The 22870-nt window shown below is 40.3% G+C and overlaps 1 protein-coding gene and 1 long non-coding RNA gene across 2 annotated transcripts; one reads left to right on the forward strand and one right to left on the reverse strand.

The window, feature by feature from the left end:
- The first annotated feature begins 1312 nt into the window (after window positions 1-1312).
- Window positions 1313-22634, forward strand: LOC128885339 (atrial natriuretic peptide-converting enzyme). Its single transcript, XM_054139343.1, has 13 exons — window positions 1313-2029; window positions 5664-5937; window positions 12615-12798; window positions 15852-16065; window positions 16650-17021; window positions 17683-17915; window positions 18233-18439; window positions 18807-19020; window positions 19088-19233; window positions 19310-19481; window positions 19642-19889; window positions 20887-21005; window positions 21392-22634. Exons 2-13 carry the CDS (start codon window positions 5890-5892, stop codon window positions 21563-21565), a joined length of 2331 nt encoding a protein of 776 aa, XP_053995318.1. The 5' UTR covers window positions 1313-2029; window positions 5664-5889; the 3' UTR covers window positions 21566-22634.
- LOC128885831 (uncharacterized) lies at window positions 18400-19222 on the reverse strand. Its single transcript, XR_008459675.1, has 3 exons — window positions 19080-19222; window positions 18791-18959; window positions 18400-18537 (listed from the first exon to the last, which is right to left on the reverse strand). It is a non-coding gene; the product is annotated as an uncharacterized LOC128885831 (long non-coding RNA).
- Window positions 22635-22870: the final 236 nt, after the last annotated feature.

Genomic DNA, 22870 nt, shown 5'->3' on the forward strand with positions numbered 1-22870 from the left:
CCCCTGCCTGCCGTTGCTGGACGTTCTATTTCACCTATACGTTCCTTTCAACGGAAATACATGTTGCCTCGATCCCACGTGTGATAGTTTGTAATCTGACTTAAATATACAGCATTAAGGCGTTCCATAAGATGTTGTCCGTTACAAAATCCTAATTTAGTACGCCATTAGATTTATTTAGAAAGCTCACTATTACAACAGTAAAATACGGTACAGAGTATACTATCGATCGATGACAAATTATTCGATATTTCACGAAAGGACAAGGACTGTTTCCCAAAAAAATGTTTAGAAAACGTAATATTCTTATACCATACATATCTTATAACTACTTTTCTGTCACATACTCCATGTTCTCGATTCTTAAATAATAAACTAGAATAGAACAAAAATACAACTTTATGGAAAAATGTATACAACAATCAAATTCTTTCCACAGAGACAATGCTGTCCCGATACGTTCGTCCAGCGTCGTAGAATTCCATAGGCTGGTTGAAAAGTAACCAGGAAGCAAAGTGGCTAAAATGTGCAATATTTTCTGGGACAGCCTAATACGTAGAACGTGTACGCGACGACTTCCAACTTCATCGTTAGAGGCGTTAACGCGTCACGGGGTCAGATCCTTCTAAGGATTTCAACTTACTATCGAGAGACACTCGTAAGCCAACATGATCTTGTCCCACCGTATAAGCGCGCGCCAAGCGAATTTCTCGCGACGATTTCTACGGGGTTTGCTCGCAACGAAATCGTTGATCGATGATCGAAACACCGTATACGGGACTTGGCCACGCAAAGACAGATCAACGCTCGTTTCGCTGGAATACTTGTTCGTCGTATATGGAAATGCGTGTTAAAGGTATAACGCACCCAGTGAAATCTTAGACGACGCGTAAACGGTCAAGTACCGTAACGAATTAGCGTTGCTTCGCGATATGACAACGAAGAAACAGAAAATATGGTCGCCAGAGATTGGAAAAAACACAGTAGATGTAGTTTAAATTGTTTAAAAAAACAAGTGATTCAATGAAAGATCCGTATGTTGGGGTTTACCATGTTGAATAACAAGAAAATAATTTTTATTCACTTTTTTCAAATAAAATGGCTATCTCGTGGACCACGGACCACTCCAGTGACAGTGGCAGTATTGTAACTGAAAGTGTATTGTAAGTTGATGAATTTGTCTGATCAAATGCAAGTACATTACGCATACAAATATATAAGGTTCCATTTAAAAAAATTAATTTGAGATATTTAAAAATTAATTTAAAATGAGATATTTTTCCATTATTTTCCAGATATCGATCCATTTTTATTTAAACGCAACACTCTGTACATAGTTCGCCTCTATGATCACCCTTAGGACGGCCAGAGAACGCTCCAAAAGCTTCGACCACCTGTTTCGCTCAGGGCCTGAGTATTTTGGGGAGGAAATCGCGCAGATCTCAGAAGGGTCTGGGCGGAAGGGCGAAGGGGAAGGGGTTCTCGTCTTTGGCGCAGTTGTAATGTATGTAAATGTAAACAATTAGTCGAAGGAGCTGGTAAACGGTATATACCTGTAGGCGATCTTGTGACGGAGAAGGGCGCGCGTACGTTCGCCAGGTCATTAATCGACGGTCGACTCTCGAGCGGCGCACATTCGTGCGTGCACCTCGCTCCTCGAAGGTTCGGCTATCGCGTTAACGGTTACTTCTTTCTTGTGACACGAAGAAAGAGGATCGGCGGCCCCTTGGAGCGAGCCCGGTTGTTTCTTAGACTGTGAAAGGCCGCTTTACCGTTCCCGTGGTTCGACGAGGGAAACGTTTCCGGTGCGAACCAACAGCTGTCATCCAACGGGAAGGAATATTGTTTCCAGTGGAACGAAACCGGTGATGTTGCGCGAATCTCAGTGAATATCGTGCGCACGTTTAATAACTTCGGTATCGTACGATTAAATAGATCTGTGTCAAGGGGAGATATATGAATGGTGAAGTGATGTAAATATCGCGAGGATCCTTCGTATCCCCAAGAAGAATTAACAACTGGAATAGAGGTAAGTGTCTTGAGAAATTATTACTAGAGTTGTTGATAGTGACCTCTTGCAATCTGAATTCTTTTTCTGATAACTCTTTCATTTTGCGCGTGTGTTTCTTTTAAATGTGCTTTGGAAGATAGCGTCTTGAATAATTATATTGAAAATGGGTTTCAAGCACTCTAATACTTATAGAACTTTTAACTGAAAAATAACAAAAATTTTAATAGATATCAACGCGTAGATTCAAATTATCAAATAATTAACCAAAATGAACTTACCTGCCCAACTCTGATGTTAATCAGTTTGAGCATCCTGGTTACACGGTTCCAGTGCGATTCAAATAGGTCAGGCTTGAAAGGAGCAAACTTTCCGATTCCACAAGGTGTTGCATCTGGAATCGAACTGCAATTAATGTCACTGCTAAGTAGCTTCTAAATAAATAAATTCACGTCTGGACGCGTGATTCGTCTTCGTGGAACGACTCTCCGCATTCTTTGCCGGTCAAAACTTCCAGTCTCTCAAACCTTTAACCGCTCAAGCAATGCGCGCCGTTGTGAGACTTGTTTCGCGCGTATTTTTCGATTTCCAAGCGCGTAAACATGACCGTGTAGCGTAGAAGCGATTTAGTTCCAACGCAATTTTATTCAAATAATATGTAACGAATCCAACGTTTTCTCCATTGAATAGTTGAATAGTTTCTTTCTTTCTTGAGAGTTCAATTCCGTAATTGAAATTCAAATTCAGAATTTCACAAGTTGGAAGTAAAAAGGTGTCCATGCTCCGTTAGTTACTTGAGATTTTTTATGTAAAGGTAGCTATGCATTGTTCTTACCTTCGAAGCGACTTTCTCCTTCGAGAGCGAAGTATTTGTTAAATGTAACACAGAAACTACACTGTGGAGCATAACTGTAGCATCACTCATATTTTTAATGAAAGAGGATTAATTATATAAGTTGAAATGATACGATAAGTAACGAGATTTATTTGGTAGGAAAATTCATCTGAAATAATTCAAAGACTTCTCAATCTTGTATGTATGATATATTCTATTTTGCCACAATAAAAACACAAATGAGAAATAACTAATACCACACATGCGAAGACATAGGTGACGATATATTTTACACTCGTTTCATATTTCATAAATATATAATATATAAATATAAGCCATATATGAAATGTAATTACATAAAACATTTTTAATTTATTATAATGTTATATTTTTATATATTATATACATTCCAAATGGTGCCTGTGGTGGGAATGAAAGCGTCGAGCGCATTTACCCTAAGGAGCTGCAGAGATATCCTTCGCAAGACGGAAAACAATCGCGAGTTTCGTAACGAAAATAAGCCGTGGTTGCTCGTAATCGAAATCGACACCGGTGGAAGACGCACAGCGTTATTTTCTATCCGCAAGCTACCCTTGAAATTCGATTGTCCACGCGTGGGAGCCGAGGAAAAAAAGGACACGCGACACGTTATGCGAGGCATAGTACACGGTTCATTGACAGTCGCTAGACCCGTGTATAGAGAAGGTGACAGCAACTTTATTCGATGGAATCCAGATTTAAACTAGTTACCCTTGAATGCTACCTCGAAAGAGTGGTTTCGGGTGCAGCCAAATTCCTTGAGAACAGGTTAAAGATAAAAATATCCCTTGTTCGTCGAACCTTCGTTTCCTTTCTTTAGCCCCTTTCGCATTCGTGGCTCAGAATTCAGTTTACAAAAGATTGCAAGATTTACAAAATTTATAAGTAGATATTTACGTATTCGTGGCAATTGCGAGACGAGGAAGGGTGCAAAAATTTGTTTATCAAATTAAATACCGAAGTGATTTGACCCCAATATTTCGCTCGATAGTTCGATCGACAGTTCGATTGTTCAGTTGTATTTTGGGAACTTTACCGTTTAATTTTCTGGTGAACAAGATGGTTTCAGTTTAATTTGAGATTCCAGGAGTTAACATGGGTTTGTATGCGTGTAAGGTGGCTTAGAATGTAAGTGAGAGCTTGGTTAACCTTCTGGAAAATTGCATGAATGGCGGTGTCATCAGTGTATAAGGCTAGTTTGGTCTTGGGTGATTTTGGTATGTCGTGTGTGTATATGATGCGGAGAATGGGTCTGTTCGCGGAGGTCAGGAACAAGGATCGTAATTATGCACGATCTCCAACCTTGATTGGATACTAGTGACCACTGATGAGGGTTCGTTTTCTAACGGAACTATTTAGTGGCTCAGGATCCTTTTCGTTACCCAATTTATCGGAATCGCGTACTTAATTCTCTTATTCGATTTCAATCTTAATTATTGTAAGGATTTTTACTCTCATGTACTTTCTAAAATTCTGCCCATAAAATATCGACTATTTGTTCAACCGGTTACCACGATTATTGCAACAACCTCGATTATAGCATGAAGAACCTCTTTCACTGCATGGTGTTGACAAGTTGATGAAATGGTCATTAAAATATATATAAAGTTGAGGGTAGTGGTGAAGGTACAGGACGATTTCTTATTCGATCGATTGCCTCGCTTATTGCAGCAACCTCGATTATTGCAGAACTCTCGGTCCTCATTTCCTGCAATTATCGAGGCTCTACACTTTGGTCGATCGACTGATTAGCGAAAGGGACGGAGTGACTTTCGTGCAACGAAACGAAAAGCGACTGAGTCTTGTCATTTGATCTCTTCGTCCTTGCTCGATAACCCGTGCCCTCGTGTAGAGCACGTAGAAGCATCACGGAGAACCGGTAATGACGTGAAAGTGCATCCAGGAGTGAAGGAGCGAGGTAGCGAGCAGGTCTCCCGTTCCCCTGCCAGTCTCGCACCGCACAGGACAATCTCTCGCCTCGAACTCCGCTCAGACTTTGCCAGAGAAATTCTTCTTCCACAGCCACGGCGATTAAACTCTGTTTATCTGGTCGAACGCCTCGCCCATTTCTGCCCCCTTCCTTCTTTTGCGCACCTGTCGCTCGCGAACTGTCAGGTCACTCGTAAATTGTATACAGTAGATTGTATACTTGCTATAAAATAGACAAGTGCCAGGCTCCGAATATTAAAACAATTAAAAATACTGCATTCATGCTATAAATGAAATCGTTTCATTTCTTTTTATTTTGGTATTAGAGTAACTGCCATTCTAATTGTCCATGAAATTAGAGAAATTGAAAGTTTCATGTATTAATAAAACATAGTAAGTTAAATGATGCATTAAGGTAGTTTTAACTGTTTATACGGTAAATCAACTGATTTTCTGTTTTATGGATATATAATTTACCAGAAAAATATTATCGATTAGGGTCCTGTTGGAAGGTGAACGAACAATATTTAAACATTAAAGAGGACCATCGATTTTAATAGTCGAAACGTCTCGCAATTGAAATGCTTGGAATGACATTATCCAGTACCTATTTACCAAGAAACCCTTGCAATTATCTTTCTCTTACTGTTTATACAACAACCACAACGATTTATACCCAATTCTGACTCGTGCAATTAAATAGATGAAATGTAGATAGAGACTAGCTAAGCGGAAGTACGGTATGAATATGAAACTATGCAGCGTTGGAAACTTACAAATATGCGAATATGCAATATCGAAACCATTTTACTTACAGGAAGAAAGCGCTGATTGTTTCTTTATTGTGCACAGGTGTCGCGACGCCAGGTTTGGGCTTGGAACGAGGCAGAAGTACATGGAACTAATCCCGTTGGACAAAGTTGTTTTTCTCTATCGAGACGAGGGAAATTATCAGAGATAACGGGTGCGTTTGTCGAAAGGAAGTTCAGGTAAGCGATGGTGTTCGTGCGCCTGCACGCGGCAAATCTACCCAAGGATCGTTGATGGAGCTGATAGAAAACGTTTCAACGGCTGAAAGATGACCGTCGCGATGGATCACAAACGGAAGAGCTCGTGGGACTCAAAGGTGAGTAGAATGTGGCGCACTTTCCCCTTGTATGCGCTTTCCTCGCTATCTTGCCGTTCGCGTGGTTAATTAACTAGTCGGTCTCCGTGTGAAATCAGACGCGATGGAAAACGTAAAATCGAAGGCAAATGATGTCTGTCGACAGACGTGCATTGTGTCTAACGAAAGTGTAACGTCAAAGGGGAGACGTTTCTTAGGCGATCCTTCAGTGCGATAAAAACTTTCTGAATTCCGTAGATCAAGGTTTCTCAGACTACAGTTTATGGGGATTGATTGGGGAGGAATTGATTGGACTGAAATAGGATAGTGTTATTAGTAGATTCTAACCCTTCCACCGATCTTAACTCTAAACGACTCCAGGTACTATATTCTAAAATAAAAAGGTATAGTATTATTAGTAGATTCTAACTCTTCCACCGACCTTAGTTCTTAGCGATTAGGTACTATATTCTACAACAAAAGGGAATAGTATTATTAGTAGATTCTAACTCTTCCACCAACCTTAGCTCTTAAGGAAGGACGTGGGAATTTAAAGATGAATGACAGCAACCAACTCCATCCAACACGAACCCTATCCATTTCGAGGACGTTTCGGTGATTCGAAATAATCCTACCGCGTCGTTTGCCCGGAGACGCGCTGACCTGGTTCTCCATTGACCCCGTATGGCACACGATGCCGAATACCTACGCACCTCGACGGAGAACTAGGTTGGCTGGAATAAAGAACGATGCGTTAGCTGGGTTGGGTTGGCCTGGGTTGGGCACGTCGTCATCTGCTCTCTTCTCGATACCGTTACCTCGGCAACTAGCGGCCAATCACGCGATTGGCATTCCGCTCAAATATCTGAATGACATTTATCACGTGCTTCTCGACCGTTCTTGTCGAAGTCGAAGCGAGCATGAACTCCGTGCTCGCCTTCTAACGCGAACTCGAGCCTGGCAACCGACTTTCCTGGCCATGTCGCGTGCAGACTTCGACGCCAGCCTGTAATTTCGCTGGGTTGAACAGTTTCCAGAGCTATACCGTTGCGAGATAAATGAGAGTGGACTGTGCAGCGCGGAGGGAATTTCTGTTAATCGGAGAAAACGATCATCGGGTTTAAGGATAAGCGCCGAGGCGATAACAGGCGGGCGTTAGACCCTCGTGCACGAGTATTAGGATATTTATCGGCCAAGCAAGATATCTAGAACGTTGAAAATTTTTTTTAAACACTCGAAGGTGCGTTCGTTTAACTTTATACGTTGTAGAGGGAAGGGCGGTGGATAGAACAACTCGAGGAATACGGTATTTTATTTTATTTTATTTTTCTTTGACCGTCGAGTAATGGATTCAAAGAAATGTTTATATTCGTTAAATCAATTTTTTTTTTTAAATATCAGCTTATGGGGAATGATGAGATGAAACTTTTTTATGTTTACAATTTATTCAATAGGTCGCTTAGTTTCGAAAATAAAAATTGAATTTCAGAAAAAAGGTCTTCTAAGTTTTCAATTTTTATCTCTGAAACTAAACGTCCTCTGAATAAATTGTAAATACAAAAAAGTTTCGTTTTGTCAGTCTCAATAAAGTGATATTTTTTCTAATGTAAATATCGCTCGCGGTGGTTCAGTGATATTCAAACGAGGTTGCTGGTCGAGGGAGATAATCTTGGTGCTCCTTGAACCAAGACTGAACTTTTCTACCCGTACGCACAGATATCAATTCTCAGGCATTGCGGTCGATGTATCGAAGTGGTATCGGAACTAGTTATTGATATCGGTAAGATGGACTCGATAGTTCTTGTGGCATTCGTACAATCCAAGCATCAACTATCATCGACATCGCAACAAGAAAATGGTGTCACTAACTCGGTGTCACAAAGTGGACGAATCAGGTCACTTGGTTAGAGCCTTGGTTTAGAAATGCCTCGAATTATCATCTTGGAAACTGGCATCAGCATTGAGGAACAATGTGTAAACCATAGTATTATATAAACCTGATTATTTAGAAAATCCAAGTATTCGTAGCTCCAAATAACGTAGCCAATAGGATACCTAGTAAAACAATGAAAATTTCACGTGTTTAAAACGTTCGATGTGGAAACTTCAATCTGAGTACAGATCTCTTGAAACTCAGTTTTTTCAGAAATAGACAGTGCCAGTCGTACATATTACCACTGACATATCGTAAACCTGACAAGTGGAAGACTCAATCTCCGAGGAACAAGATCAGGGACCTTAAGCAGTAGCCATAAATAGCACAGCCGAGCTAAGTGCAACCAGTACTCATTGGATAGGCACTTAGATCTAGACTTGTTAAATCCACCAATAAAACGAAAAGAACTTTTCGAGCGACCTGATCAGTAATCTGCGTCGAACGTCGCGTTTAGAATGTCCTAACAGTTACGGGCGGGTGTGTTACGGTTTGCCACTGTTCCTCATAGTTGGACGGCGCGGCACGCGCGCTCAGCGATAAACGATTGTATTTTAAAGCGGGCAGAACTCGTTCCTAGATGTCTGCTCTTTTGGAAAGGTGGTAGTCCAGTAGACGTTTGGAGTAACGGTAATAACGGTGAAGAAAGACACGAGGAACCGGGCGAGCCAATGGAACTGGGTAGATTCTTTACGCGGGTCGTTGACACCGTTTCTTATACCGATACGGACGTTCGACGTTCAATTCTTATCACGCGAATGGAAAAGTAATTCTTGGACGTCCACCGTTGCGATTAGACGGAGATGAAAGACTCCGATCCGTCCAAGAAGAAAGGAATCGTCGATGGAATGGATGGGTTTCACGGTCTATTCTCTTACGAATCGACGATTGCCGTTCGATTCCGTTCTACCGGAACCAGAATCATCGAACGGAACTCTCTCTATAACGAGGATCAGCAAGGAACTTTCACGAAAGCACCACCAATGGAAAGCACTTTTCTAGCGTGCCAAGTCTTGATTTTTCTCGGCCTTGAAGTCATTGACCGTGTCCATTAACGGAAGCGTTCTCTGGGCTACTACAACCAGCCCAACCGTGTTTTAATCACGCCGACCGATCTCGGCTAGTTTCGTCGTTTACTGACATTGAATTCTACTTTCCAACCCGATGCGTTCGGATTTAATGTGGCCTTTCTCGGCGCGTTGATGGTGGAAAAGGAGAGGAGGGTAGATTAACGATACTTGAATTAATTCGTTCCTAAGCAAATTTAAAGCGATTTGTCTTGGGCGCCAAGATTTAATACAGTCGTGTAATCTAGGTTATTATTTTCATAATAAAAAGTTTGTTAAATAAAATATTGAATTTGTGGTTTAAAAAAGAAAATTTACGGTCGTCTCTTTGCAATAATTCGTGACTCAAAAGGATATAAAGTTATCCATTGAATATACCAATAGAAGCTAAAAGTGAATCGAGATTTCGATGGAGCGTTACGTAACCGAGCGCGATCAAGACACCAGGGGTGTCTTTGGCGAACAATGGCGCTGGTATATTGCGAAAGCCGAATGAAAGTTTGAGCACGAAAGCCTTTGTGTTCTTCCAACCTAGTTCGATAATAGTCTCCGCCGCGAGTTTTCGTAGGAAATGCTTGTTTAATGAACCGTGGTTGCGCAATATATGCTCGGTACCTCTGTCGATCGAGCGCGATAAATCACGAGAGAGACAACACATGGCTGCGAAATTATACCGCTGGAACGAAAATCTTTCCACGGACGGTAAAAGTAAATCTTTCTTCGGCCGTGCAACGCGTCCAAAAGGTCAAGAGAGCTCCATCTTTCCTCGCAAATGGAACGGCAACCGACGCGACGAAAGACGACCGATGATCCGCGACGAGAGAATGGGAATCGGTGACACGTTGAGATCTACACGGTACTAGCGATCGTGCTCGACAATCCCGTCACTAGATCCCTCGAGACATCTCGAGAGATTCTCCTGATCTAAGAAATAATTTTTATCTGAAGCGTTTTAGAATTTTGTTTGCTAATAAAACATAAAGTGATCAGTTTTAGGGCAGCTCGGTACCTAAATTATTGATAATTTGTTGGATTTCGAGGAATTGCAAACTTGTAATTATTTGTCGACTATTTGATGGAAAAGTTATTTAAAAAAATCGACAAAGTGAATCTCGTATATGGCGAGAAATTGAGGATCGTAACTTCGATACAAATTGAACAAGACGATCACCAATTAATAACAAAATTTTATACGTACAAGCAAATGAACTTATTAAATTTCAAAAGTTTATGTAAAATATTTTAGCTGCAAAAAATATAACGAAATTTATCTCCAAAATCGGTCGAATAAAATAAGCTTCTTCCAAGCTCATTTGGAAAACTCTCTATACACATAAATAAACTTAAAGGTTGATAGGAAGCTTAACCGATCGGTAGAAGGTTGCCGATCCGCGGGTTCTCGTTTGGAGCGTGTGCCAAGCGTAACATTTGAACGAGGGCGTAGGCCTCTCAGTGCCGCATCGTGAATTCGCGCGAGTACACGCGAGTGCACGATAGTACACGCAAGAGGCGTGTCGGTGTTGGCGATTTACGTGCACTTGCATTTGTGGCGGGATGATTACACAGACGCTTGCGCATTCAAATGTTCGAGTGCATGCAACTGGCGTGTCGGTGTTTTAGTGACTGGCAGTGCACGTGCATCGGTGGCGGGACTATTACACGGACGCTTGCACACTCGGACGCTCATGTCACAAAAGATAAGCTCATTGTACCTGATGCTGAATGTGACTGCTCAACCCGCGTACTGTTCGGACTAACAGTGAGCGTACGGTACACGGTGTACCTGCCAACGGCACCATTTTTTGTGAGGAATGATACACAGTTTGAAGAAACTATATTTTTTCTTTAATTTATAAGGTTGCATCTATCTGCTTGGATCGTAAGCAACCATGTTAACCCTCTGCGGGTTGAATTTTTGTATTCTGCAAACAACTTGCAAGTTGCATTTATTTTAATATTTTAAATCGACGATGCTGTTAATTTTCATTAATATCGTTACTGATTATTAGTCATTTTGTGAAATGACTAAAATTATTTGGCAAAAAGTAGATATACAGTCGAATAGGTTTCACGTGTATCGCACGGTCCGAGATGAATGCACGTTCGAAATCGCACGCAACTCGATCAGGCCTGATCGACCGCAGGGAACTCCAGGTTACGTAACGCATTATTTCGCGCGTTGCACCGATTACTATGCAATTCCAATCGTGAAACGGTTACCACGTAATTTTCAGATCCCCGTGATTCGTTTTTTAACCGCCCTCGAAACGTGTTTCGTTACGGTGTACAAACTGGGATAAACGTCCCAATTGTCGACACACTCTTAGGCAATCAACACGCCATAAATAATATTCGAAAATTACGGATATTACGTTTATTTATGTTGCGTGATAAAAATTACGTACATACTCCTTAAATTTAAACGGCTGGCATACATAGATCAAGCGAAAATGTATCTTCTTACGTTTGTAATTGAATAAACGACAGAGCTGATGCCTGTGCGCGGCGAAACTAATTTTCAAAGGCGATATCAAGCGGTGATTGATGCTTGTAATTAACGGGCAGATGCAATTATTTGTCTGGAATTTCCGTGACGAAGTGATCATCGCGACAGCATGGATCGCTTTGATGGTATAATCTTCGTCGTTTCGTTTGGTCGGTAAGACGGAAATGCGGTGATTGTTAATACAAGTCGTGCCTCGCTGAGAAATCTCGGTAATGTCGACTCTTTCGTGGCTGGGCGAATCTGGCATGGAAAGGGGAAGAACACGGAGTTCCCAACGTTGGTTGGAGAAACAGAGGAGGCATTTAGAAATATATCGTATACTTTGATCGATGCTTCTTTCGTAATGCTGAACTTGCATTTAGAGGCCTTTTCAAGTTGGCTGGCTGAATTACCCGACTATTGTACAAGATGGGTGATATCGTTTAATTGCACAACTTACGTTAGTATTTCTTCTTCTTCAATAATTGATCAGGACTTGAGCAAAAATTGCGAGAACCTAAATTTAATGTCTCTTGATGTACATTTTTATTAACCCTTTCACTGCGGGACGATTCTTGCTGGAAATTCTGAGAGGCGTAGAGGTGTGAATTTTTAAAAAATATCAATATATAGGGAATGATAAGATGGAACTTTTCTATATTTACAGTTTATTCGTGGGATGTTTGGTTTCAAAAAAATAAAAATTAAAAACTTGAAAGACCTTTTTCCTGAAATCTCGTAGTGGACCGATCCTGTCGCTGTTGCCTTACAGAACAAAAAAAAACAAGAGATCGAATTTTTAAAAAATATCACCTTATAGAGAATGACAAAAGAAGCTTTTTTAAATTCGGATTTACCATGAGCCGGTTTCCAATACTTAAATTTTCTCCTTAACATCTTCTTAGCTGAAATGTCGCGTGTATATTTTTATACTTGCCAGTCATCGCAAATTTCTCTCCCAGAAATAATTGCGCGATGTCATCTAACTAATGTTTCAAATTACTCTAATCTATACACTTCAAGCTTCGTTACATTTCCTCGAGCCACTTTCTCGCGACGCAGTAATAAATGAACACAAATTACCATTTCGTTTAGATGAATAACCGTTGGTTCTGTCGAAACTTTCCTTTTATAATTGAACCTAATAAAAAAAGTAACAAAAATATAATTTCCATCGAGAGAACTTGCGCATTATTTAGATATTTCTTTGTAGATCTCGGTGAGCACAGTGAGTACCAGAAGATTTAGCCGTGCAGGGACACCGAGCTCGATTCTATCGTCGGACAGCGACATTCGCTTCACGAGGAAACTTGGCGGACAATATCGTTGCGGGTGTTGCGTCCTAGCTGCGTTTCTGCTCTTCCTTCTCTTCTCAGGGGTCTCCATATACCTCGGCTGTAAGTATCAGCACCTTTACATATTAGCTTTCAACGCGAAATGGAACGTTTCAGAATTTATGATTATTACACAATTAACAGGCTGTGGATTTAACGGCATATGCTGATATAGGAATCATATGCTAAATATATGAGGAATACATTCAATAATTCAAATAAAGAATTCTACGTTTATCAGTATTTTTAAATAAAATATTATGAAAATAATAGAATTCCGAAGCCGGACATCGAAAATTTGTAAATGTCGTAAATATGTAGTGTATAAAATAAAATAATTTTCATAATTTGTTCATAACCAGGAATAGAATTTAAAGGTATTACGATTAAGAATAATTTTGAATATTTATCGTTTTAACAATTCGAATTATCGAGCTTCGTTTGGAAAACCTCTACATTGTTCCCGCCACTGTGTTCTTATGTAAGAACACGTATATATATATTCTTATTATATTTATGTTCCTATGAAGGCCTCTCGAAAACGTTTAACTTTAATGCTTCGAGGCTGTTCAACGCGCACGATCTTTAATTGCATTTCGTTCCTGGCGCTTTCTCCGCGAAACTTACGCGCCAGGCGTGCCGTAAATGAAATTACGCCACGGTTAACCGACAATCGACGGCCCCGGTCTGGCAGGCATGAAATTATACACGAAATGCACCGCGATCGTTTCCCGAGACGAACGAGTTCACGGTGCCCGAATGTTTCATGAAGTGTGAAGTGCGATCGACGTCTTCCTTTGTTTCTGCGAGCGTGGTTTTCCACCGTGAACGCGTGCACTTCACCTTGAGATTGAAGAAAAAGTGCATCGCAAGAGCGCAGACTTGCTCTAACTTTTATTAAAACAACCTACAAAATGGACCAAGCTATCGACGAGTTGACAAATGTTCTCGAGGACGTATACTAAACGTTTTGCACTCGGATGCCCATTCTTGGAGGACATCGCCAGGCTAGCATCGCGAGATAAACTTACGGCGGTGCAACTTTTGGAAAAATTCTTATTTCTTTGAAGTTTTTTTCACGGAGCTGGCATGAAAAATCAAACCAAAACATGATTGCCCCATTCCGCGATTTCACCCGCGTGGAATGCTATTATTGTTCGCGACTTGATTTACAAATTTTTAGATTTCAAATCGAAAGCGTATTTTTATCAAAATAAAGCGTAGCCTGTGTTACCCAGGGATAGTGAGCTTTCTGAACATTTTTTTAAAAATCGGTTCGGTAGCTCCGGAGATTATTATTACGAATATCGGTACAGTGTATCGAGTTACGTAAAAAAATCCAGTATTAAGTCAGAAGAGAAGCAACAGCGAAGCCCTTTTTTAGAAAATCATTTACATTCACTCCTAAAGATTGTATTTTTAAATTACATTCCACGTACAAAATTATTCGTGAAAATTGCTCGCGCAGTCTCGATATCTCCACTCTTTCGTACACGTAGAACGGCGAGGATGATGACGCGGGCCCATTGAGGTCTCACAGCTCGCAAACATAACGGTTTGACCGAGTTACCGACTCTTGGAAGGAAACACGCTCTCGTATTGGTTTTAAGCATCATGCTCGCGTATGATCCAAACGCGTGTCGATTCAAGTATAGCGACGCGAGGATCGGTTCGTGATAAATACCAACGGAATTGGTTGGCTCTGGGAATTTTATAATTCGTGGTTTGCGAACAAAGAGAAGCAAAGGTCGAAGATGGTGCACGGTCGCGTTGGTCCAGCGAAGAGAGGCCTTGAAAGTAGCAGAGGTAACGGTCTGACCGAGTTGTCGAGCTATCGTGCCTGTGACCCCTCCAACGTGCGACCTTAAAGAGGGGATCCGTGTCCTTGGATCATTTCGATTCGTCATCATACTAACCGAATTCTCTGTTGGAAAGTATTCTACGCTCGTAGAAATTCCAAATAGCTTATGCGAAGTTCCCGATACCATTGAGAATACAATTTATTATTACTGCCGTTTGTAATCATTACACCGTGGATCTTTATGCATTAAGATATTTAAAAATTAATACTCGAAAATGGCAGGAAAAAGATACCACATGTTGGAGAATTATAAAATATAATTTTCACATAAATACATAACATTAAAACGCATCATTGTTTAAATAGGGTTAAAATATGAATTTGCATACTTGCGCAGTCCGATCGTAACGCGAATAAAATATCGTGCACCATTTCTATGCAATACGAATTTGAATTTAACTCGAATAAAAATTTTCGGATAACCTCTCGTTCGTTTCGTCAAATAATTCACGTTGCGAAAGGGCAAACTAATGGTCCACTCGAAAACTACTTTCATGTAGAAACGGTCCGTCGCGACGGTCTCTCGCGCGGTTAATCCGCAAGCCGCAAAAGATCGCTCGACCGTCCACAAGAAGTTGTATCGCGGATCGAAAAAGTACGATCTCTGCTGTGTAAAAATGATTGACCAATGGCATGGAGAAAGGTGAGCAGCGACTGACTAGTTCTAGGAGCTCGAGTGCTCCGGATTTTCTCCTCGCTGTATACGTTTATTGGCCCATCGAGTGCAGACAGTGTCGCGAAAGCAATTACACGAATGTCTGGCGACCAATCGTTCTTTTTAGTATCGTAATTATTATGTACACACACAAAAAAAAAACAGTCTTTAGCATTCATTAACATTTAGAACGTTATCTTATCCCATGAGTGCATACAATTTGCATTCTAATAATAAAAGTTTAGTATGGATACTCAAATAAAATTGAAAGCTTATTACATAGAAATATTCTAGAATTGAAATACTAATATTTCTCTTTCAATAAAAATTACTAAATGTACTTTAAAATATATCTTATATACTCTCGAAGTTAAGAAAATTTTACGTAAATTCTTCTCTGTAAAAAAAAAAAGTATCTCCATAAACATTTAATACTTGGCCTCTCGATGTGGTCTCCCCCCTTCAAGAATGAAGTCGAAGAAATTAATAGAGAACTTTGCGTCTCCATCTTGGCTTCTTACATTTTTCTAACGTTTTCCGCGTTAATAACAAATGTTACTTATCTCGTCCTCCGATAACCAGAATTTATTATGCTTTCAGACACGTTCCTTACTTCGGACCCCCCAGGCGATCAGATCTTCTTGGCGACTTTCCGCGTTACCGAAGGAGACTCGTTCGCCACGGAGCTGGCAGATCCCTCTACCGAAGCCTTTCGAATACGATCTCGGGAGTATCGCGATCGGTTGAATCTTATCTTTCGTCGCAGCTGGCTGAAGATCTCCTTCATTGCCGCGGAAGTTTTAGCACTCGATGGGTAAGTGCTCGGAAAATTAACGGCGACAGGATAAGAACGGTGGAATCACTCGCAGGAGATATACCGTTGAAAGTTGAGCTATCTCTTCTTCAAACGAATCGCGAGAGAAATCCCTTCGAGTCCACCGTCGACATTGAAACTGCTTTCTCGCGATTTCACGATACGTGTCCTTTTAACCGTGACACGGTCATTTGATTCGCTGTGGTTACTCGCGGGGAACATCTTCCAAGTGTCTCACGATTCCGATCGAACTTGGCGGGTTTCTAAAGCGGCCAAAAAATGAAAATGAGTTCTTAACTTGGGAAATTAAATTTCTTGGAATATTAAATCTTGATCTTTCTTTATTTTTTTTTTTTTTTTTTTTTTTTTTTATGGGTACTACCTCGCGCGTACTTGCACATCCAGGAATTTTAGAGATAACATTGAAACACTAAAACCTTGAAAAATAATTTTACCCCTGAATCTTGCAAATCTGCAAAATTTCATAAAAATTGGAACCATTCTTTGATTGTTGCTTGTCCTAAATCATCTATTTTCTCCGCTCTCATAAAACAGAAGCAACTTATTGATCGTTGCCTGTGCAGATTGGAGGCTGGAGACTTGGTCGTGCACTTCGACATACGTTTCGATCCACGGTTCCAAACCATCACGACCGCCGACGTAGTCGACATTCTCTCGCGGGAAATAAATCCCGAAACCTCTAAATACTTGACGAATCTGACGATAGACTCCGCGAGTCTGGAGGTTCAAGAGAGCATAAAAGCACTGAACGCTCAGGTCAGCTTGCAAACCACCGTTTCGACGCCACCGCCGACAACGGCTGCACCGCCTCCTAGAAGATGCAGCAACGTGGATCTCTCCTACTGCAAACACCTGCCTTACAACGTCACGTCTTATCCAAATATTCTCGGACACCGTTCCTTGGTCGACGTGGAAGAGGACGTCATCGCATTCAGGTTCGTGCTGGAATTTCTTGAACCTGACTTTTGAGTAAACAAAATTCAATGCAATTCTCTCCGATAAGCATTCTGTCAACGTTTTCAGCCAGACGATGCGTGCTTTACTTGGAACCAGATAAGTTTAGACAGATGCGAATGTTTACGTAGAATTATATTTTCACAGATACAGAAAAAGAAGTGTGCCTTATTTTCTAAACGGTGTAACGTGTATATTCATGTTTTATATATTTCTCCATTTTTGTACATTTTATTGAATCGATTCATATTTTCATTTGAAATACACGCTTGAACATCCGCAGGCTAGTAATCAGATACCGTTAACCAAAAATGAGTCCTGGATGAGGAATGTTCCAGATTAAAATTCCTTTATTAACAATTATTATTCATTTACTACTCGTTCATTACTTTACGCACAAAAATACGTGTCTAATATTTTTCAATACCTAAGAAATCAATTCTTATTGGACAATTTTGTCATTGAACGGAATGTAACAGGACTCGGTCCCGCAACCGACCACTCACGTTTACTCTTCTACAGAAAACTGATTACACATATGTATATGCGTTATAACATTGAAACGAATTCATTAAGAAATTCAACCCGGATGAGAACTTGTTTGACCAGGTTTACATTTCACGTACCTATGTTATTCGACAGGGAACTAGTGGACGCGGAATGTTACCGATTGGCCTACGATTTTGTGTGCCAAGTTCTGCAGCCGGCGTGCGCGCCAAGTCAACCGGAAGACCTGCTGCAGTTACCGTGCCGAAGCTTCTGTCGAGAATTCTGGAACGGATGCGGCAGCCGACTTCCGGATAGAATCAAGAGGTTGTTGGACTGCTCTCATTTCCCTGAGTACGCGGACCAAGGTGGCTGCAGAGCGAAACCAGGTGAACAATCATTACTTTCCGCTAGAGATGGGCAAAGTATTTTTTGTCTACTCGAAAGAATATTTGATCAACGATCGGAAAATAATATCATTTAATGGATTCTTCTATTCTTCGATCAGATGTAAAGTCAACGCTTTCTAAAATCGTTAAAAATCCTTCGAGAAGGATTCTGATCATTCCATTCAAATTACTACTCCAAATACGGACCGATTTCGCGTGGAATGCTCCCATGACGAGCTATGCGGAAACGATAAATACTATTTGTATCCAGTCGTGGATGGTTCTGAGTTGTAATTAACGAGCAAACTTTGTCGTAGGATGCGTGCAGGCGCTTCAAGCGAATGCATTGTCGCCGAGGATTTGCGACGGCGTGATCGACTGCCCTGACCTTTCCGACGAGAAAAATTGCGCTTATTGTCGCGACGGTTATATGCACTGCGGCGTAGGCAGAACGTGCATTCCTCGAAGCAAGAGATGCGATGGAAAAATGGACTGTACGAACGGCAGCGACGAAAAGGATTGCCGTAAGTATGCCCGAGGGCTGGTTAAACTTGATTTTTTGCATAGCTGTCCCACACAATGATGAATGTAACCGCACTTATTGGCGATTTATTTGATATTTCTGTCAGGATTTAAAAAAATTCACACATTATAAAAAATGCACGAATAATGTGAACTATTTAAAAAAATAAATGTCATATAAGAGAAGCTTCCGAACCTGAAAATTCTGATTTAAATAAAACTTTGTGCGAATGTAATATTTTGAAAAATGTTATCACATTTTCACTGTACATCAACTTTGAAAGTGTTTATCGTATTTTTTTGAAATAATTCAGACTTAGCAATCAGGATTTTTAAAAACTCTCTGTTCTCACCTTTTACATTGTTCAGTGTCCTTGGCTCCAAGCCTTCGGTCCATGAAATCTCAACCATCGGACACTCCACACGCTGTGAAGTACAATAGCGAAGGTTTCGTGGTGTTCAATGAGAAAGGTACCGTTGGAAAGCTTTGCACCGCGAACTTAAACGCGACGCTGCCAGGAACTGAAATGGAAACCGTTCTTCAGACTGCTGCCAGCTCTTTGTGCAACTTATTGACGTACACGTGAGTATCGACTTTCCAGAGCAAACCAAAGCACGCAAATTACGTTATTTTAACATTACCTGCACAGAGGGGTTAAGTCCGTGGAAATAAGGATCGACGACGAGGAGGACGTGCAATATGTACACATGGAGGATCCGTCTGCCACGGAAATCACATTCGTCAGGGCACCCTGTCCTAGCAAAGAAGTTATGTACGTCCGTTGCTCCGAACTCGGTATGAGAAAACCTTGTGAGACTAAAATTTCCAATGTTTGCAATCTTTTAATTCGTTAATTACGATTTATGTTTAGAATGTGGCGTGCAATCTCTGCGCACGAAGGGCGGCACGCGGGGCCTCAGCAAGATGGCGGAGCCCGGCGACTGGCCCTGGCACGTGGCTCTGTTCAAAGAAGAGGTGCACGTATGCGATGCTACTTTAATCGCTGAAAATTGGTTGATCACCACAGCGTCCTGCTTTCAAGGGTGAGTTTCTGTATTTTCTGCATGTTAACTTAGTACTTAAACTTAGTTACTCCTGTTAATGAAATAAATCAAAAGTAAAGGAGTAAAGGAATAAAGAATTCTCTAACATTTGTACAGTGTGTGTATTATGAATATATGTATTTATTCCTCGTGATTTTAGTCAGTCCAAAGCAGAATGGTCCGCCAGAATGGGCACCGTTCGACTCTCGAGCACGTCGCCGTGGCAACAAGAACGCAGAATAGTTGGAATGACCAAATCACCCGTAGAAGGGAGCACTACCGTTTTATTGAAGTTGGATCGACCTTTGACCACGTTTTCCGATTTCGTCAGGCCAGTCTGCCTACCCTCGAGCGATGATCCACCCGCAAACGCGTCTCACTGCAACACTTTGGGATGGGCAAGAAATCGTAAGGGTTAATCGCTGAATTTCAAATTAATTCAACTATTAAAGTCGACTTCCGGCTTGCTAAATAGCGAACCGAGTCATTTTTAGGAACATTTCTTTTTCAGTTTCTTTCATATTTAGCCCACGTGAAAATGAACGACGAACTCATGGAGTTATTAATATTTATTATTGGGTTACTATTTTATTAATAGTAAAGAATGCAGTAACTACCAAAAAATATATAAAAGATTAAAATGTAAATGCGTATAATAATGTAGAATTGAAGTAAAAGCTTTATTACTTTATACATGCATAGAAAACACTAGCAAACAGATTTTTAATTAGGTCATTTGTTTTCGACAAAAAGTTGTTGAACATATAGATTTTTACGCGTCTCGGGTCACCAAGGCTTTGTTATATAAGAACATAATTATACATGTCGCTTCCGCGCGTGCAACATGCTGAATCGACCTTAAAGGGATCCTAGGTCGTAACAGCTTGCACAATCTCAACGGCGACGGCGACTTTCTCAAATCGAGACAAATATCCTTGTAGCTGGTATAAATAGCTACTAAGCGCGGAGATTAATGGAAAATACAATTTCTCGATGCAACTTTGTACATTATTTACAGAATCGCTCGGAAATCGAGAAAGACTGGGATTATTAACCCTTAAGACACCCCTGGTAAATAATAAACAGATGTTTCTTGTGCATTACGCAATATTTTTGGGACAAACAGCAATATTACAGTGTTTTGTTCTCAATCTGTTAGTAAACTCATTGATAAGGTTTATTTAGCATACTGTAAACCAGTACTTATTAGTCTAAAATTAGTTTTCCTTAACCCTAACTCTGGATATCTAAATCTGGTTTTATCTAAAGTTTCAAGTTGACTAACGATATTACAACTGTTATCTAATAATCGAGTTTGACGAGTGTCTTAACGAAACGATCACAGTTTTTACAAGAAATACGTAACTCGAATGAAACCTCTTACGAAGCAATTTTGTTTCATCAGGCGATCTGCTGCAGAGGGTACAGCTGAGGCGCAGCGCGATGGAGAAATGCGAAAATATTAGTATAGCGTCTGTGAATAGTATCTGCACGGAACCTGCCTATTCAACCGACGATTGCAACGTAAGTAGACTCTGAAAGACGTGCTCGGAATGTTTTAACACTTCCTTTAATGTTTAATAATATTTTCATAGAATTCTTAATACTACTTACATTGTATTTAAAATAGCACTATTCGGTACTTTAAAAAGTACTTTTTACTTTTTTATTTTTTAGAGACCAAAAATGTAACACATAAATTTTTCATTCTTACATGTTTCTATCCTTAAATTTGAGACTAAAATATTATTGTTCTCATTTTTTTTTATACATATATTAAATTTTCTACAGTATAGCTTTAAAGTGATCAAGTGGTAGCAGCACACAAGTAACATCATCTGATAGTATTTATTACCTTTCTCAGTAAGTGCGCGCGCCGGAAATGTGTAATTATTGTTTACTGTCTCCAGGAGGAAGAGGTTGCGGGAAGTCCTATGTTGTGTCTTCAGTCAGACGGTCGCAGATGGGCTCTGACTGGCGTTGGTAGCTGGCGAATAGCTTGCTCGAAAGTCGGCGTCGAGAGGCCACGACTTTACGATAAAGTTTCGTCGAATATCGATTGGATAAAGTCGACCATCGTGTGATTATTTTAGGCGAAACACTGTTTCGCGAATCTACTAAATCCACGACGATAAGTCGTCGGGCCGATCAGAACTGAGATCAAGATTGTGACACGGGCAATAGGATTTGCAATGTGTACGGTAGTGCCTCGCTTGGAGACGAAAAGTCGTGTCCACTGTTCGCCTTGAATCGAGGGTCGGTAAGGAATTTTATTTTGAGCCAAACACGCGTGAACTTTAAAGCAATGGACGTCATGTGCGTCATGCGTACGTTACATTAACGCTAATGTAACATAAATTTTTGTCGTCTTTTTCAATGTTGATGATAGTATCGTTAATGGGTAGACGTGTTCTCTTGCTGAGAAGGACTCTAAACACGACCTTATTCGAAGACATTTATACATATTTGAAACATATTCACATACATATTCAGAGACGTGTTACTGTATACTACAGAATAATTCGAATTAACTTAATTTTATGTTCATTCTCAGAGATGAAACGAAACAAAATACAAAGATTTTTCATTATTTCTTCACGAATTCCTCATGTATAAAAAACTTTTTGGCGATGTTGAGTCCAAACGCGATTTTATTCTGGAGTTTGTAGCGATTTTATTCGGGACTTTTATAAAATTATAACAGAAAAAGATCGTCATAATTTAAGTTCCATTAGAAGATGAAATTCAGCTAACATTAGTCGAAGAAAAGAAGAATAGTGGTGGAGATGACCTCGCGCCTCGTCGACGGGGAAGACGTTCAGTTCTTGAAGCGAGAGGACTACTGTATCATACTGTACTGTACCATGATCGTTTTTTATGCAATTGTGAATCATCGTACGGTTTCTCTGTTGATATTTTTCGGCGTAGAATACTCGCTCACGTGATCGTGAAGTATGCTAAACATTGTAAATTAGCGCCTCGAGCGCGTCTCGTTACCGTGGCATATAGCGTTTATTTTGATTCGCGCGAATCGAACGTAATGTAAAGTTTGCCGGACACTCATTGTTGTATCATTATTCGTATAATATATACATATATACATACGTTAGAGCGTTGTACAGAGAAGTGATTCATTAAAGCCTGAGCGACTGAGCATTGTAGTGATTTATTTCCGTGCGTTGCGGGGATGTCGATAAGCTATCGAGTTTACATGGTAATAAAATTAAGATACAAGGAACGAACTTTTTCTAGATCGATGCATTATTCTTCTTACAATGGGACCTCGATTGTCTTAAGGTATACAACTATGCTATTACAATTAACAGTACTCCGGTAAAATTTTCAATGTATTTTATTTTCAAGAAATCTACCAAAGGTGAAAATGACAA

The sequence above is a fragment of the Hylaeus anthracinus genome, unplaced genomic scaffold (genome assembly GCF_026225885.1).
Source record: "Hylaeus anthracinus isolate JK02 unplaced genomic scaffold, UHH_iyHylAnth1.0_haploid 0, whole genome shotgun sequence".
Taxonomy (NCBI): Eukaryota; Metazoa; Arthropoda; class Insecta; order Hymenoptera; family Colletidae; genus Hylaeus; species Hylaeus anthracinus.